Raw genomic sequence first — 17,116 nt, 5'->3', positions numbered from 1 at the left:
TTTATTTCCAGGACTATGTTTTTACTATAGATTAAAATTTAATATAACTTAATTCACATATAAAGACAACTCTGAAGACTATCTGGATATGATAATGGCCTGGGGTTAAGTGGAATAACTGAGGTCATGCTCAGGCCTGAGCAGATACCAACTTGCTCAAGCCTGAGAAATAGGACTTCTCTCTTTCACTCATCACTTCAAAATGCAGTGGCCTCCTGCAGAAGTTGCACTCAGCTGAGGAATGTGGCTTCAGTTCCAGCCCCACTTGCTTCCACGTGACCAGCAGATTCTCTGAGGAGAAACAGTTTTTAAATATTAAAGGGAGTAATATACACAAAAGAAATGAATACATATGTCCACATAAACACTCATACACAAATGTTCATAGCAGCATTAGTCATAATAGTTAACAAGAGAAACAACCAAATGTCCACCAATAGATGGATAAACAAAATGTGGTAAATCTGTACAATGGAAGGTTATTTGATAACAGAAAGAAATGAAGTGCTGATGAATGCTACAGCATGGATGAGCTTTGCAGACATGATGCTGGAAGAAGGCAGACACAAAGGAGTACACGCCGTATGCTTCCACTTAGACACAAGGTCCAGAAAAGGCAAATCCACAGAGACAGAAAGACCCGTGGTTGACAGGGGCTGGGGATGGGGAAAAGAGGAGTGACTCCTAATGGGCAGCGGCTTCTGAGGCGATGAAAATGTTCTAGAATCAGATAGAAGAGATGGTTGCATAACACTGGGAGTGTATTTAAAAATCATGGACTTGGATACTTTAAAGGGTGAATTTTATGGTATGTGAGTTATATCTCTATTGAGATAAGGCTTTTATAAAAATTTTAAGGCTTTCATAAAAATAAATAAAGAGAAAAATAAAACCCCGAGTTGGGCTTGATTTCACAGACCTGTAGGGAAGAAGCTGCTCCAACACTGCCACATGACAGTTTAAACCCAGCATTTCCAATAGAACAGAGAGCCCATGAGGAAGCTGAGCCATGCTGGGCGGGCTTGGGAGGGCAATGTACCTTTGAGGCAGAGGTGACCTGTGGCTAACAGCCCCCTTCTGTCTCTGCCTTTAGGTTGGACATGGGTGGGGCAGTATAGAAGCACGGGGCTGTTGAAAATGTTGAGCAATTCCTCTTATCAGAGGGGATTACGTGTGGGGTTATTCAAGGATTATACAACGTCATGGAGTAGAGGGCAGTGGCGAAGACAAATGTGAGCTGGACTCTGGGGGACCAGCAGGGACTCAAGCCTTCAGAGGCCTCTTCTCCCTGCAAGTCATTACCGTGTATCCTTCAGCCATGTAGACAAGGGGGCACTGGGAACACTGAGCAGATTCCCAGGCTCCCTCAGAGCTCCCAAAATGACGCTCCACCCTCTTGATGTGAATCAGACAATAAATATCGTTTAGGGTTTTGAACCATTTGAGGGCATGCTTAGTTACTGGGAAAAAGAAGAAACAGGCACCGTGGCTCACACCTGTAATCCCAGCACTTTGGGAGGCCGAGGCGGGCGGATCACGAGGTCAGGAGATCGAGACCATCCTGGCTAACATGATGAAACCCCGTCTCTACCAAAAATACAAAAAATTAGCCAGGCGTGGTGGCAGGTGCCTGTATTCCTAGCTACTCAGGAGGCTGAGGCAGGAGAATGGCGTGAACCCGGAAGGCGGAGCTTGCAGTGAGCCAAGATCACGCCACTGCACTCCAGCCTGGGCAAAAGAGCGAGACTCCATCTCAAAAAAAAAAAAAAAAAAACCTAAAAGAAGAAGAAACAAATCTGAATGCCTCTGAAGGGCTTCAGTTATAAACACTGCAAAGGTACTCACCAAGGAAGTAGTTCATCATCTGGGGTGTGTGGTGAGGGGTAGGGGCGATCCGTAGGAGCTCTTCTCCCCGGGGCACGGTAGGGTAATTGATTGCTTGCACATAGATGTTATGTCTGCTCATTAGTTCATCACAGACTTCCGTGTTTTTAGCAGCATCTGCAACCTAAGTTCAATGAGAGCAGAAGGTAAGGTCACAACAGGAAGGACTACCTCTTAGCAGAGATTCTAACGAACACAGTCCCCACAACACTCAGGCTCAAGACCAGACTGTAGCAACATATGCAAGCTTGGGGCAGAGGGAAAGCGCTGCCCAAACACCTGTCATTTAAAAGGAGCCAGTGTTGTTTTGTGAAGACCAGAGAACCAAAACCTTATTAAAAAGAAATACATTTTTAATGAGAAAACACTGGTTCCATTCGTACCAGCAGACTCTCATACCCAGGATGTATAATCTAGATTCGGTTATACTAGCTGTATTCATTACACTAATTCAACTGTGACATCAACAGTGCTACCATTTGTAGTGGGAAGGGCAAAACCTATTTTGAAATTTACTAAGTAGAAAGCCATACTTCAAAGCTGGCCAATCTCAGGCTTCTGGAGCTTTCCAGATACAAGCTCTGTGTTTACCCTGTTAAGGTCAGTGCTCTGGAGAGGGAACTTCTGCCCCAGCCTGCTGGGTTCAAAGGCTTTCTTCTCATGGTGAAGTCAGCCAATGGCGGAAACATGACAGAGGGTGGCTGGCTACAATCCCTCCCTGGCAGTCACCCCGCTCAAGCCCAACTTCAGGAAGGTATGAAGCAGAACATCCGTACATCATGTGTAGAGGCACAGCCCACAGCAAGTCCAATCAGAGACACGCCATTACCCGCACAGGGATGATGTGGCTGGGGCAGTGGACAACAGGGAGGCCGGCATCCATTAGCATCTGTCTCATGAGCTTAACGTTGCGCTGGTGCTGGCGGCGAAGCACCCGTCCCTCAGCGCTCTTCAGGATCCGCACAGACTCCAGGGCTCCAGCCAGCAGCATGGGTGGCAGAGAGGTGGTGAAGATGAAGCCAGCAGCATAGGACCGTACCGTGTCAATCAGAGAACTCGTGCTGGCGATGTACCCTCCAACACAGCCAAAGGCTTTGCCTGGGAGGAGACAGCTTCATTAATTACAGCAACAGCCTCTAAATGGACATAGCAAGGTGTTGTAGAGCCTCAAAGCACTGACTTTTCTCCTTATCTTCTTAATTTGTTTCCGGACTGATTGGTGTAGTCATGCACCACATTAATGATGTCTCAGTCAATAACGACCACATATATGATGATGGTCTCATAAGATTATAATACTGTATTTTTACTATACCTTTTCTATGTTTAGGTATGTTTAGATACACAAATACCATGGTGTTGCCTACAGTATCCAATACAGTAACATGTTGTACAGGTTTGCAGCCTAGGAGCAACAGGCCATACCACAAAGCCTAGGTGTGCAGTAGGCTATACCATCTAGGTTTATGTAAGTACACTCTATGGTGTTTGCACAATGATGAAATTGCCTAGTGATGCAAGTCTCAGAATGTATCTCCCATCGTTACACAATGCATGACTATAAAAGGATATCTAATCATCCTTTTTTTTAGAGACAGGGTCTTGCTCTGTCACCCAGGCTGGAGTGCAGTGGGATGATCATAGCTCTCTGCAGCCTCAACCTCCTGGGCTCAAGTATTCCTTCCACCTCAGCCTCCCAAGTAGCTGGTACAGGTGTACATCACCATGCCTGGCTAATTTTTTAAATTTTTATTTTGTGTAGAGAGGAGTCCATGCTTCGTTGCCCAGGGCTGGTCTCAAACTCCTGGGCTTAAGTGATCCTCCTGTCTCAGCTTCCCAAAGTGCTGGGATTATAGGTGTGAGCTATTGTGCCTGGCTACTCATTTTTAAAAGGGTAAAAAAGCTAAGGAAGGTTACAAAAGGGTCTTGCCCAAAGTCATATGGCCAAGCTGGTGTCTAACCAGGATCAAAATGCAGGTCTTCCAATCAGACCTGACACCTCAGTGGGTCCCAGTGTGCCCAAATACCCTGCTGCTGCCTCCCTTCCCACCATCTTATTCTCCTTTCCCTTTCTCACTCGGGCTTGCTGCTCTGACAGCCAGCACAGCTCCACTCCCCACGTCTGCACTGCATGTGCTCTTTGGAACAAGACTGGCTCTGCAGTGCTTGCACCATCTTCCCACTGCGAACATTATCCCAGAGGCTGGAATTTTACCCAGCTAAGGCGTTAACTGTTTTGGTGTGACTGGCGTTATTTCCTACTTAGTTAAGAACAAAACTCTGGACAATTAATGCATTTGCTAGACAAATATGAAAACTCAGAGCCTGTTAGGATTGATTTAGGGCCAGACTTGGTTTTCAATTCTCACTGAGTCCTTTTGTATAATCTGCATCTCAAGTTTCAGGATTAAAAACTCCAGAAGAGGCCAGGTGCCGTGGCTCACACCTGTAGTCCCAGCACTTTGGGAGGCCGAGGTACGCAGATCACTTGAGCTCAGGAGTTAAGAGACCAGCCTGGCCAACATGGTGAAACCCCATTTCTACTAAAAATACAAAAACTACCCAGGCATGCTAGCATACACCTGTAGTCTCAGTTATTCAGGAGGTTGAGGTGGGAGGATCACTTGAGCCCAGGAGGTGGAGGCTGCAGTGAGCTGTGATCACACCTGGGCGACAGAGTGAGAGCCTATCTCAAAAAACAAAAAGAACTCCAGAAGAGTCTTCATAGATCTTAACATCACATTCTATAATTAATGCTTTTGCTAAAACCACATGCAAAGCCGAGTTGGTTCAATCTCCTATAGTACAAAGTTTCTCTCTCCAGCCTTTTCCATCTCACAATCACCATACCTTCAAAGAGCCCACATCAGGAGACATCCTTAAAAGAAAAGAGCTTCTGGCTGGGCGCAGTGGCTCACGCCTGTAATCCCAGCACTTTGGGAGGCTGAGGCGGGCAGATCATGAGGTCAGGAGATGGAGACCATCCTGGCTAACACGGTGAATCCCCGTCTCTACTAAAAATACAAAAAATTAGCCGGGTGTGGTGCCAGGTGCCTGTAGTCCCAGCTACTTGGGAGGCTGAGGCAGGAGAATGGCATGAACCCGGGAGGCGGAGCTTGCAGTGAGCCGAGATCGCACCACTGCACTCCAGCCTGGGCGATAGAGTGAGACTCTGTCTCAAAAAAAAAAAGAAAAAGAAGAAAGAAAAAAGAAAAGAGCTTCTTGAATTAGGACACATGATTAGGTGCTTTTCTCCTGGTAGGGGTTCCGCCCTTCGAACTCCCAGGCTCGCTGGGTCGGCACTAGGTTCTCACACCCCTTGACAGTGCTGAAGGACACTTTTTTTTTTTTTTTTTTTTTTTTTTTTTTTTGAGACGGAGTCTCGCTCTGTCGCCCAGGCTGGAGTACAGTGGCCAGATCTCGGCTCACTGCAAGCTCTGCCTCCTGGGTTCACGCCATTCTCCTGCCTCAGCCTCCCGAGTAGCTGGGACTACAGGCGCTGCCACCTCGCCCGGCTAGTTTTTTTGTATTTTTTAGTAGAGACGGGGTTTCACCGTGTTAGCCAGGATGCTCTCGATCTCCTGACCTCGTGATCCGCCCGTCTCGGCCTCCCAAAGTGCTGGGATTACAGGCTTGAGCCACCGCACCCGGCCTGAAGGACACTTTTTAAAGAGCCTGCCCTTCCTTTACCAAGCACAGGTTATAAACTGGCATTTTACTAACTGCTAGATGGGTTTCCAACTGCCTTACCCACTTTTGAAAGCTGCACTGCATGTGCTCTTTGGAACAAGACTGGCTCTGCAGTGCTTGCACCATCTTCCCACTGCGAACATTATCCCAGAGGCTGGAATTTTACCCAGCTAAGGGTGGGTAAAAAAAAAAAAAACTTCAAATTTATATAATTTTCATCTCTTTAGGGTTCTCATATGTTCTCAGAGGGAATGTCTATAGTAACTGTTTGCATATAACTTATTTACCTTTTCCACAAAACTTCTGATTTAAGTCCTATTGTTTTCTCCATTATATTGATGATGAAACTGAGGTATAGAAAGGTTAACTACCAACCCAAGGTCACACAATTAGTGAGGCGGCAGGACTCCAAAGTCTAGCTCCCACCTACCACAAGACATAGCCTCTGTATGAGGAAGAACAGAGGAAAACTAGGATGAATTGGAACGTTCCCATGTGGGAGGCACGGAGCTCAGCACTTCACAACACCTGAACCTAACAAGTGCTCCAGGAGAAAATACTAGAATTCTTTTTTCTTTTTAATTAAGAACAACCTGAGGCACAGAGAGTACAGGCTCTTGCCATGGCATGTGGCTAGACCCACAACTCTGTCTGAAATGAATTCAGATGGCAATAAATGGTCTATCTGTTGTGTTAGGCTGTGGGGTTTACTTTGATTCTAAGAGCCATGCCTCCATGACCCAAGGAATTCCACTAAGCTGGGCCAAAAGAAAGAGTGGCCCAGGCTTCATATGCTGCCAGACTGTCTCCTCACCTGGTCCCAGTTAGACTAGTTAGTCCTTGGCCTTATTAGGATAATGGAATTTTAGTGTATGTAATGCAATGTATACATACCAAGTGTTCCAGAAATGATGTCCATTTTTGGCATGACTCCATCCCGATCCCCAATCCCTCCGCCTCGAGCCCCGTACAGCCCCACTGCGTGGACCTCATCCACGAAGGTGATTGCTCCAAACTCATGGGCCACATCACACAGCTCTTCCAGTGGGCACACTGCCCCTGAGGAAAGACCAGAGACTGCTCTGAAGAGCTTGCCACTTCAGAAATTTCTGTTTTGGTTAGAGTCAGAACAATGCAAACTTATATTCTAAGGTATCATTTTTAATACTGGAAAGAAAATGAACTTCCTCCAATTTCTAGGTTACCTGGGATCCCAGAGCCTAGTGAAAGCCGGAATAGAATATCCACTTTCACCCAAATCTATTTTAAAAAGTCCACCAATTACAAAATCCTGGCAGAATGCAATACCACACAGCAATAAAAAAAGAACGAGACCATGTCCTTTACAGCAATATGGATGAAACTAGAGGCCATCCTAAGTGAATTAATACAGGAACGGAAAAACCAAATAGCGTTCTCACTTATAAGTGGAAGCTAAACATTGAGAACACATGGAAGGGAACAAAGACACTGGGGGCCTACTTGAGGGTGGAGGGTGGGAGGAGGGTGAGATCAAAAACTACCTATTGGGTACTATGCTTATTACCTGCGTGATGAAATAATTTGTACACCAAACCCCTATGACACATAATTTACCCATATAATAAACCCACACATGTACCCACTGAACCTAAAAGTTGGAAGAAAAAAAACAAAAATCCTGGCAGAAAGGAAAAGAAAATTAAAAAATACAACAAGCCGGGCACGGTGGCTCATGCCTGTAATCCCAGCACTTTGGGAGGCCGAGGCGGGCGGATCACGAGGTCAGGAGATCAAGACCATCCTGGCTAACATGGTGAAACTCCATCTCTACTAAAAATACAAAAAATTAGCCGGGCGTGGTGGTGGGCGCCTGTAAGTTCTAGCTACTCAGGAGGCTGAGGTAGGAGAATGGTGTGAACCCAGGAGGTGGAGCTTGCAGTGAGCCGAGATGGCGAAACTGCACTCCGGCTTGGGTGACAGAGTGAGACTCTGTCTCAAAATAAATAAATAAATAAATAAATTAGCCAGGCATGGTGACGGGCGCCTGTAGTCCCAGCTACTCGGGAGGCTGAGGCAGGAGAATGGTGTGAACCCGGGAGGCGGTGCTTGCAGTGAGTCGAGATTGCACCACTGCACTCCAACCTGGGTAACAGAGCGAGACTCTGTCTCAAAAGAAAAAAAATAAAATTAAAAAACACAACAAAACACCATACTTTTAAAGAGTTCAGGCCTAGTTTTTCATCTTAGATTTCAGAGGAACTTCTGTCCACACTTACCATCCATTGAATGGACAGTTTCAAATGCCACAATCTTGGGGACTGAAGGGTCAGATCTTTGCAGCAGTTCTCTGAGATGGCTGACATCATTGTGGCGGAAGATGTACTTTGGCACTCGGCTGTTTCGAATCCCTTGGATCATGGAGGCATGGTTCCCAGAATCAGAGTAAATCTCACAGCCTAAGACAACAAAAATGCTATTTATTGCCACGTGCATCAAAGACAAATTATTTCCTAGAGAGAGACGACAGACTTTTCCTTGGAAATGATGCTTTGAAAATGCCTATTAGGAAAAAGACACTGTGTGCCAGTTTCTTCCTGGCAAAATAACTAGTTAGTGCTTCCCCTGTGAGAAGGTCCAAAGGTGTAGAATAACCTTGTGGCAGGCAATTAATCTGCTCTTAAATCTGGCTGCCTCACTCCAAACTCAATCAAGAGCTAACTAAATGATTTAGAGACTTCTCCAAAGGATCATCTCAGAATATAAAACATATTTGAGGCAATTAGCTCAAGGACAAGACGTTTCAAGTTTTAATTTTCACTGGTATCATGTTCTCCTGGAACCCATAATGTACAGTTAGCATTTCATGCTTGACCCCAGAACAAATGCCCAGATAGGATTATGATTTTCAATTGAGAGGTTCTGGTAAGCCTTCTTTGTTGCCAATTTTCTTGTTATTACTAAGAAACCCAAAAAACTCTAAGGCACCCATGCCAGGCTTCCTTACCTGGCATCATCTTAGCCAGGGTGAAGAGGGTTGAGTCATTGGCCACAAAGCACGAGGAAAACAAGAGTGCAGCATCTTTCCCATGGAGGTCTGCCAGCTCCTGCTCTAAGTCCACATGGAATTTACTAGTTCCAGAAATATTTCTAGTACCACCTGCCCCAGCACCATGTTGTTTCAAAGTGTCCCTGTTTAAAAAAACAAACAAACAAAACCAGAAAATACAGCTCATGGTTCTAAACACTATGTGAATTTTTTCCTCTTTCTAGGATCCAGGAGACTCAAACATGTTGATGTAGCAACTCTCTCACTGTGAAACCTGGGGTCAGAAATTTCAACTGATTTCATCTTCAGACTAGGTGGGAGAAGGTGTCAACACTAGGGTGATGACACCTCCAGGAATCATCAAGAACAAGTGTTCATTTAACAATCAGTAAGTGCTTGGTATTAGCTGAGTTTCTTGTCTAAGAAACTAAGGTTTATTTTCTCTGAGAAACATTATTCTTTCCAATAACATGTTATCTTAAGAAAAAACAAACTCTAGAGGGACATTCTGGATGGTGGTTACCCTCTGCAAGCCAGTCATGTAATGTTAGGATATATCACTATCATTAAACCTCAAACTGGTTAAATTAAACCTCAAACCTCTTTAGCAAGCCTTTGGAGAATCTGGCAAGCCACTCTCTCAAGCATCCCTAGGATGGTAAGCCTCCTGAAGGAGGAGTAATGGGACCTACATCCTTTTTAACATGTCTTTTGAAGTAGCTTTTTCTCTAGCGCTGCTAGATTCGTATTTCTCCTCTCACAGCCACAACCAAGGATGTCTCTGTGCAAGACTGCCTGGTGTTAAAGGCATACTCACTTGTAGAGTGGTAGAAAGTGGACTGACATGTGTGGTCATTGAGCCTATAAACTTGAACCCTCACAAGCTAAGGGGCTCCAGCAGCTACTTGCATATTAGAGTTCCTTTAAAAATAATCTGTAGATATTTTTCAGAAACTAAGAATAGTATTTTGCTGTGGCACGCATTCAGCTACTGAATGTTCCCTCCATAAAGATCCAACTCCTATACATCATCATTGGCTTGCCTAATAACACCAGTAATATTTGAAAGCCAAGGGCTACTTACATAACTGCCCCACACACCCGTGGGTGGCGACTCATTCCTAGGTAGTCATTACTGCACCAGACTGACACCTGCTTTTTGGTGATGAGGGAGTCTGAATAGTCATCTGCCATCGGGAAGATGTGTGCTCGCCGGTTCACAGTTTTAAAAACTCGATAGGTGTGGTCATTCTTTTTCTCATCAATTTTTTTCTCAAAGAAACGATCATACTGAAAAGTGGAAACAGCTGAAAATCAAACAAAAGACAGGAGAGAATGACGGTTGTGAAACACAACTGCATTTTGGTGAAAGACAACAAGTCTCAGCTTGGCCACTGAAGGAGATCCTGGGCAGGTTATTTGATGTCCTCATCTTGTAAGTAAATAAGACTGTATATTGGCCGGGCGCGGTGGCTCAAGCCTGTAATCCCAGCACTTTGGGAGGCCGAGACGGGCGGATCATGAGGTCAGGAGATTGAGACCATCCTGGCTAACATGGTGAAACCCCGTCTCTACTAAAAAATACAAAAAAACTAGCCAGGCGTGTTGGCGGGCGCCTGTAGTCCCAGCTACTCGGGAGGCTGAGGCAGGAGAATGGCGTAAACCCGGGAGGCGGAGCTTGCAGTGAGCTGAGATCCGGCCACTGCACTCCAGCCTGGGCGACAGAGCGAGACTCCATCTCAAAAAAAAAAAGACTGTATATCAAGTGTTTGGCTCAGTGCCATGTGTAGATGGTAGGTATTAAAGGACAGAAGGCAGGCTACCAACAGCACCTGTAGTCACCATAACCAAAAGCACCTGCTCACGCAAGCAAGGGATATGCCTTTCAAGCCTCAACTCACCATACATTTTTTGTTTTTCCTAGAGACAGAGTCTCTCTCTGTCATTCAGACTGGAGTACAATAGCGTGATCATAGCTCACTGAACCTTGAAGTCCTGGGCTTAAGCAATCTTCCTACCTTAGCCTCCTGGGTAGCTGGGGCTATAGGTGTGAGCCATCATACCTGGCTAATTAAAAGAATTGTTTTTGTAGAGATAGTGTCTTGCTATGTTGCCAAGGCTGGTCTCAAACTCCTGGCCTCAAGTGATCATCTCCCGCCTCAGCCTCCCAAAGTGCTGGGATTACAGGTATGAGCCACTGTGCTCAGCCTCACCATGCAATTTTATATTTAATCTAATGTACATTTAAATTATAAATTATCTCCTACATCAGGCAAATAACAATAAGACTTACATTTTGGCAAGTTATCTTGAAGAAGATGAGACACTCTTTCTGGTCTTTGCTTTTGCATGATGTCCTGGAAGTTCTTCAGCAGCCCACTGGGATCCCCTCCATCAGTTTTCACACTAACCACACTGGGGCTTGCTGAGGTTTCAGCAACCTCTGGAACAAAAGTAACAAGAAACAAATGGGACCAACTTTCTATTCTGAGTTCACAGTATCTTCCAGACATACTGTCAAAAATGGTTTATTGCCTAGTTCACAAAAAAGGCCAAGCATAACCAAAGTTAGCTGTAACTGAGTGTACAAAGCATCTCTTCTATTTTAGTTACTGTAATGGCAGACTCATGGTGTTGTTTTCAGAGCTACTGGCCTGCTTTAATGAACAATAAAGTCCAAAGCTTTCTCTGCTGGTTGGCATGTCTTATTCACTCCACAACATCCCCAACCCAATCCTAATCTCAATTTTCTGGTTTTTTTTTTTTTTTTTTTTTTTTGAGACAGAGTCCCATTCTGTCACCCAGGCTGGAGAGCAGTGGCACGATCTCGACTCATTGCAACCTCTGCCTCCTGGGTTCAAATGATCCTCCCTCCTCAACCTCCTGAGTAGATGGGACTATAGGCATGTGCCATCATGCCCAGCTAATCTTTGTATTTTTGGTAGGGATGGGGTTTCGCCACGTTGGCCTGGCTGGTCTTAAACTCCTGGCCTCAAGTGATCCACCTGCCTAGCCCTTCCAAAGTGCCAGGATTATAGGCGTGAGCCACTGAGCCTGGTCTTAATCTCAATTTTCTTCATAGAAAACAATTTTGGCCGGGCGCGGTGGCTCAAGCCTGTAATCCCAGCACTTTGGGAGGCCGAGACGGGCGGATCACGAGGTCAGGAGATCGAGACCATCCTGGCTAACACGGTGAAACCCCATCTCTACTAAAAAATACAAAAAACTAGCCGGGCGCGGTGGCAGGCGCCTGTAGTCCCAACTACTCGGGAGGCTGAGGCAGGAGAATGGCGTGAACCCGGGAGGCGGAGCTTGCAGTGAGCTGAGATCCGGCCACTGCACTCCAGCCTGGGTGGCAGAGCGAGACTCCATCTCAAAAAAAAAAAAAAAAAAAAAAAAACCATTTTGGCCATATGCATAATTTCTGCTGGTTAGGCTTTTGGGGAGCCTTGGGTGCTCTGCAGATGTAGCCACAGCTATGTATTGTGGAGTTAAGGTTGCAATTCAATGACCATCAGTAAGACACCCAGCTTGGGAGCCCTAGGACCAGCACTTACTGCAGTAAAACCATTGTTTTCTATCTTTATCCCACCAGATGATGCGAAAGACCAAAGGGACAAAAGGCAGCTGGTAGCAGCTCAAGACTGCAGGTTATTTTCAGAAATTAAGTAATTACTATAAAAGCTGGTCATATCCTACACACACACCAGAAAGTCCCACTTTTGCAATAAGGATCTTGACTGTCTATCTTGAAGACCTTCCTCTCTGGCCCTAAAAGAGGAAGGTGTTTCCATAAATACTGCCCTAATGATAGCTCATACACAAATCTGAGGGCCCAAAAGAACTAAAAGGACCTCTTCACTACCACTAATGGTTCACAACTCATCTCTTACCTTTCCTCACCGCATTCATTTCCTGCACATCCTCCTGAAGCTCAAGACTGGCTTTGCAGAAGACACTGCTGCCACTCTGATTCATCTGTGCTGCCAGGAAAGGGCATTTGCTTGCAGTGCCCTGGCTTGTGGCAGGCAAGGGGTGTCCAGACGGAAGATGTGTGCCATCTGGACTCTGCTGGGATCCATCAGGAGCCTGTTGGACCTTGGCTTTGGCAGTTTTGTCTTCTGAGGGAGGAAATGGAAAAAGTGAAGCATCAGATCTGGCTGCACAGTGTGTAAGAAAACCACTTATTTCTTTCTTTTATTGCCTCAAAGATAAACTTAATACTTACTCACTCTACCCCACCATCCAGACAGAAGTTTGTGTTTGTTTGTTTTTTTTAAGATGGAGTCTTGCTCTGTCCCCCAGATTGGAGTGCAGTGGCACAATCTTGGCTCACTACAACCTCCGCCTCCCGGGTTCAAGTGATTCTCGTGTCTCAGCCTCCCAAGTAGCTGGGATTACAGGTGTGCACCACCACGCCCGGCTAATTTTTGTATTTTTAGTAGAGATGGGGTTTCACCACCTTGGCCAGGCTGGTCTTGAACTCCTGACCTCAGGTTATCCACCTGCCTTGGCTTCCCGAAGTGCTGGGATTATAGGTGTGAGCCACTGCACTCAGCCACAAGCTTGTTTTTATTAGGTTCTGCTAATCTCTCTAGTTTTTCATCTGCTTCACAAGAAACAATACTCATGTGAAGAGCTGACTGGCACATTCCAGTTGCCTCTTAAACCCATAGTATTTCTCCTCACAAATCCAACAAAGTACCATTTTCTAGTTTTAGACAACCTGGAATCCTTGAGTTGGATCATTCCCAGTAATTTCTACCCCAACTACACTCAGCTTATTTCATGAGAGGACACACCCTGTAAGGTAACTGGAAGTATTCACACACAGTTTTTTCTCTGCTAACATTTTCTTTTCCTTGTTTTTTTGAAACAGGATCTCACTCTGTCAACCAGGCTAGGGTGCAGTGGTGCAATCACAGCTAACCGCAGCTTTGACCTCCAGGCTCAAGTGATCCTGTCACCTCAGCCCTCCAAGTAGCTTGGACTGCAGGTGTTCTACTGTGTCCAGCTAATTTTTTTTTTTTTTTTAACTTTTTGTAGATACAGAGTCTTGTTATGTGGCCCTAGCTTCTATCAAACTCCTAGGCTCAGGCAGTCCTCCCGCCTCAGCCTCCCAAAGTGCTGGAATTACAGGCATGAGCCACCACATCCTGCCTCTGCTAACATTTTTTAAACAGATTCTTGACAAAGAGGCTTGCTGTTGCTTAACATAAAAGCTACTGGTTTTTCTCTAAACAAAAGAAATTAGGCTAAAACTTAAGTCTTTAGATTGCTAATACAGTAAGAAAAAATAGGGGTATATCACATTCACATACCTCATCTACTTTCTCATCTAAATTCATCAAAGTCTGCTGACTTAACACAGTTGGCTGGTAATTATCCTTCTAGTTACAGTGACTTCCCTCTCCCCTTTAGCAAATTCATTCACCTTCTTTCTAGAAAAGTCTTTTTTCATCATTCTGGAATACTCCTGTGAGTCACTGGCTAGCCTTTCCTATAACTTGGGTAAGGTGTCTCAATACAGTTTTCATTAAAATCTTCTACAAAAGAAAGCCAAAAAAATTATTTTGAAGTTAACTTCATTTATTATAAAAGTAATACATACTCATTAAAGTCTAGAAAAAGAAAAAAAAACCTATCATTTAAAACATAACCATTGCAAGCATTCTGGTAAAAAAGACATAACTAACTCTTGAAAATAAACCCTATAAAGGATTAAATCCTTTTTGCTTAAAGAAAAACAAAAATTCTTTTCTTACAAGCCCACACCCAGAGAACACGCCTAAGAAAAACCTGTAAAATACTCTCTAGGATTAAGTGGAACCTGAAAAGCCTTGTTCTCTCCTAGCAGAACCAGAGCAAACTAAATTCAACTCCAGTCTCTTTGTTGAAAACAACAACAAATGTATATACAAATAAAGATACATGGCATGATCTCAGCTCACTGCAACCTCTACCTCCTGGTTTCAAGCAATTCTCATGCCTCAGCCTCCCAAGTAGCTGGGATTTCAGGTGTATACCATCACGTCCAGCTGATTTTTGTATTTTTTTGTAGCGATGGAGTTTCACCACGTGGCCAGGCTGGTCTTGAACTCCTGGCCTCACATGATCCAACCGCCTCAGCCTCCCAAAGTGCTCAGATTACAGGAGTGAGCCACTGCACACAGCCAAGATAAATTTGTTTTTAAAATCACTAATACTGTACGATTTCATTTATATGAGGTACCTAGAATAGTCAAATTCATAGAGACAGAAAGCAGAATGGTGGTTGTCAGGGGTTGGGGAGAGAGGAATGGAGAGTTACTATTTGATGGGTATAGAATTTCAGTTTGAGAAGACAAAAAAAGTTCTGGAGATGGATGGTGGTGATCGTCACACAACAATATGAATGTACCACTGAACTGTACATTTTTAAATGCTTAAAATGGTAATTTTTCTTGGGCATTTTACCACAATAAAACAAAAACTTTTAAGGAAAAAAACAAGTCACTACTTTAAAAAGCCAAAGGTGCCAGGCACGGTGGCTCATGCCTGTAATTCCAGCACTCTGGGAGGCTGAAGCAGGTGGATCAGGTCAAGAGTTCAGGACAAGCCTGGCCAACAAGGTGAAACCCTACTAAAAGTACAAAAATTATCCGGGTGTGGTGGTGCATGCCTGTAATTCCAGGTATTTGGGAGGCTGAGGCAGGAGAATCGCTTGAACCTGGGAGGTGGAGGTTGCAGTAAGCCGACATTGCATCACTGCACTCCAACCTGGGGAACAGAGCAAGACTCTGTCTCAAAAAAGAAAAACTAAATAAATAAAAAGCTGAAGGCCAAATGTTTAATGAGGGAAATTAGAAGGCCAAATGTTTAATGAGGGAAATTAGAACACTCCAATTTAATATTTATGTGAACGAGGCACTGAGGAAACACTAAAATCCCAACAGACACTAACATGCAATCCAAAAACCTGCCATGTGCAACACTGGCCACTGTTTCACCTTTAAAGATGGAAAGGCTAAAAGTGCCTACCCTTGGGGTGACAATCATATGAGATAATCTGTGCACAGAGCAGCCCTTTGTGAGTGACTGTGGCCCTCACCACCACTGTGGGGACTGCTTCTAGTCTACCAATGAGCACACACACCCGTACCTGCTCCTTCATTGTCAGTGACACTTACTCTCACTGGCCGGAGAGGTTTCTTTGATCTGTTGGTAGTGTACTGCTGCAGTGGACAATGCCCGAGGGGCTGGCTTGGCCCCAACTTCCATCATCTTGGGGCAGTTTTGGGCATAGAACAACAGAGATTTGCCTGCTTTCTGCAGAAAGGCCTGGGGGACTCGGGATAAGAATGGGCAGCGACGAACAACAGTCTCCATGTTCAAGAAGTATGCTGGCTCCTGTGGAAAGACTGATGATGAGTGACATCAACAGCTGTTAATAATCAGGCAAATATCACCGCAAGCTCATTGGATTCAGGTGTCACCTGCAGTTTCTATAAAGGGTACCCTGGAATACTAACACTTCTCCCTCAAAAATGCCTAAGGACAGCACTGATGTGAGACTCAGCTAAGGAATGGTGACCACATTTTACACGGGTCACCAACTTCTTCATTCCCCAGCTCTACACAAAGCAACTTCACCAAATGAAGTAAATACTGACAGTACATAGCCAAGGGGGCAGAAGGATGAAGCACAAGTCAAAAACAGGTTTGGGAGGCCAGAGGTTTCTTAGGGAGATGCACAGTGCAGATAAGACATCTTGGCTTACATCCAGGTGGAGAAGGGATGTTAGGGAAGAAGCCACTCATCTATCCAGACAGGGAAGACTATTAGGGATCCTGACTTTCTCCTGGTCCCCGCATCCCCGAAAGCACTCCTAAACCCGAGGAAGGAGTCCAGCATGCCCCCGAGTCCCTGAAGCAAGGATTCCTCCGCGGTCGTGTCCCCACAGCGGGAAGAACTGGGCATAACTGAGAAAGGAGGGGCACAAACGAGGGTAGGGGTATGAGGACCAGCGCCTTGGGACTCACTGGGGACGCGCAGGGGCTATAAAGTTGAGGGAGTTGAGTCTGGAGAAAGAAGGCAGTACTCGGGCAGTGGGGGTCAGAGGTGACCCGCGGTCGAGGTCTCGAGAATGACGGGAGGGGTATGAGAAGGGAATTCTAAAGCGGCGGGTTCAACCGGGAATAGCTGGAAGGGGCCGAAAGGGGAAAACTGAGGCGGCCGTCTAGGCAAAAGATCTGGAGGATAAACGCTGACCTCAAGGCGGCGGATGACTGGGACAGTGGGGGATGGGGTCCCAGCGCCCCGGGGAGAGGTGCCCCGGCTGACAGGACACGCGGGGGCTTCCCCGGCCGGCGCCGCACCTACCGCGCGGGCCCTCACCTGCGCTGGGGACTCTGCGAAGGCGGCGGCGAAGGAGGCGGGCACTCAAGCCGAGAAGTCCAAACGAACCGTTCGTTGCCCTTGTCCAGGAGCAGCCCCAGGCCGCGATCGCCGGCGCCTTAATATATAGCAGGAGT

General features: G+C 45.6%; 1 protein-coding gene across 4 annotated transcripts; it reads right to left on the bottom strand.

The window, feature by feature from the left end:
* ALAS1 (5'-aminolevulinate synthase 1) lies at positions 1-17,116 on the bottom strand. 4 transcript variants are annotated; one of them, XM_077992969.1, is made up of 12 exons: positions 16,980-17,116; positions 16,363-16,564; positions 15,772-16,002; positions 12,496-12,723; positions 10,896-11,045; positions 9,687-9,909; positions 8,561-8,745; positions 7,833-8,012; positions 6,469-6,633; positions 2,714-2,982; positions 1,846-2,008; positions 1-291 (listed from the first exon to the last, which is right to left on the bottom strand). In XM_077992969.1, exons 2-12 carry the CDS (start codon positions 16,400-16,402, stop codon positions 131-133), a joined length of 1,995 nt encoding a protein of 664 aa, XP_077849095.1. In that variant the 5' UTR covers positions 16,403-16,564; positions 16,980-17,116; the 3' UTR covers positions 1-130. The 4 variants fall into 4 exon arrangements, with proteins under 4 accessions (XP_077849095.1, XP_077849096.1, XP_014986247.3 ...); XM_077992970.1 differs by having other exon boundaries at positions 15,772-15,991; XM_015130761.3 differs by lacking the exon at positions 16,363-16,564.

The sequence above is a fragment of the Macaca mulatta genome, chromosome 2, assembly GCF_049350105.2.
Source record: "Macaca mulatta isolate MMU2019108-1 chromosome 2, T2T-MMU8v2.0, whole genome shotgun sequence".
NCBI classification, from domain to species: Eukaryota; Metazoa; Chordata; class Mammalia; order Primates; family Cercopithecidae; genus Macaca; species Macaca mulatta.
Note: the sequence above shows the minus strand (reverse complement) of the source record. Positions and strands in the feature narration are given on the sequence as shown.

Coding starts and splice junctions, on each gene's coding strand:
- ALAS1 (XM_077992969.1), bottom strand. CDS start 16,402: ATGAGTGGCTTCTTCCCTAACATCCCTTCTCCACCTGGAT. Junction 12,724..15,771: donor AACCTCTCCGGCCAGTGAGA/GTAAGTGTCACT, acceptor TTCCTCCCTCAG/AAGACAAAACTGCCAAAGCC. Junction 2,009..2,713: donor GCCACATCATCCCTGTGCGG/GTAATGGCGTGT, acceptor CATTGAACTTAG/GTTGCAGATGCTGCTAAAAA.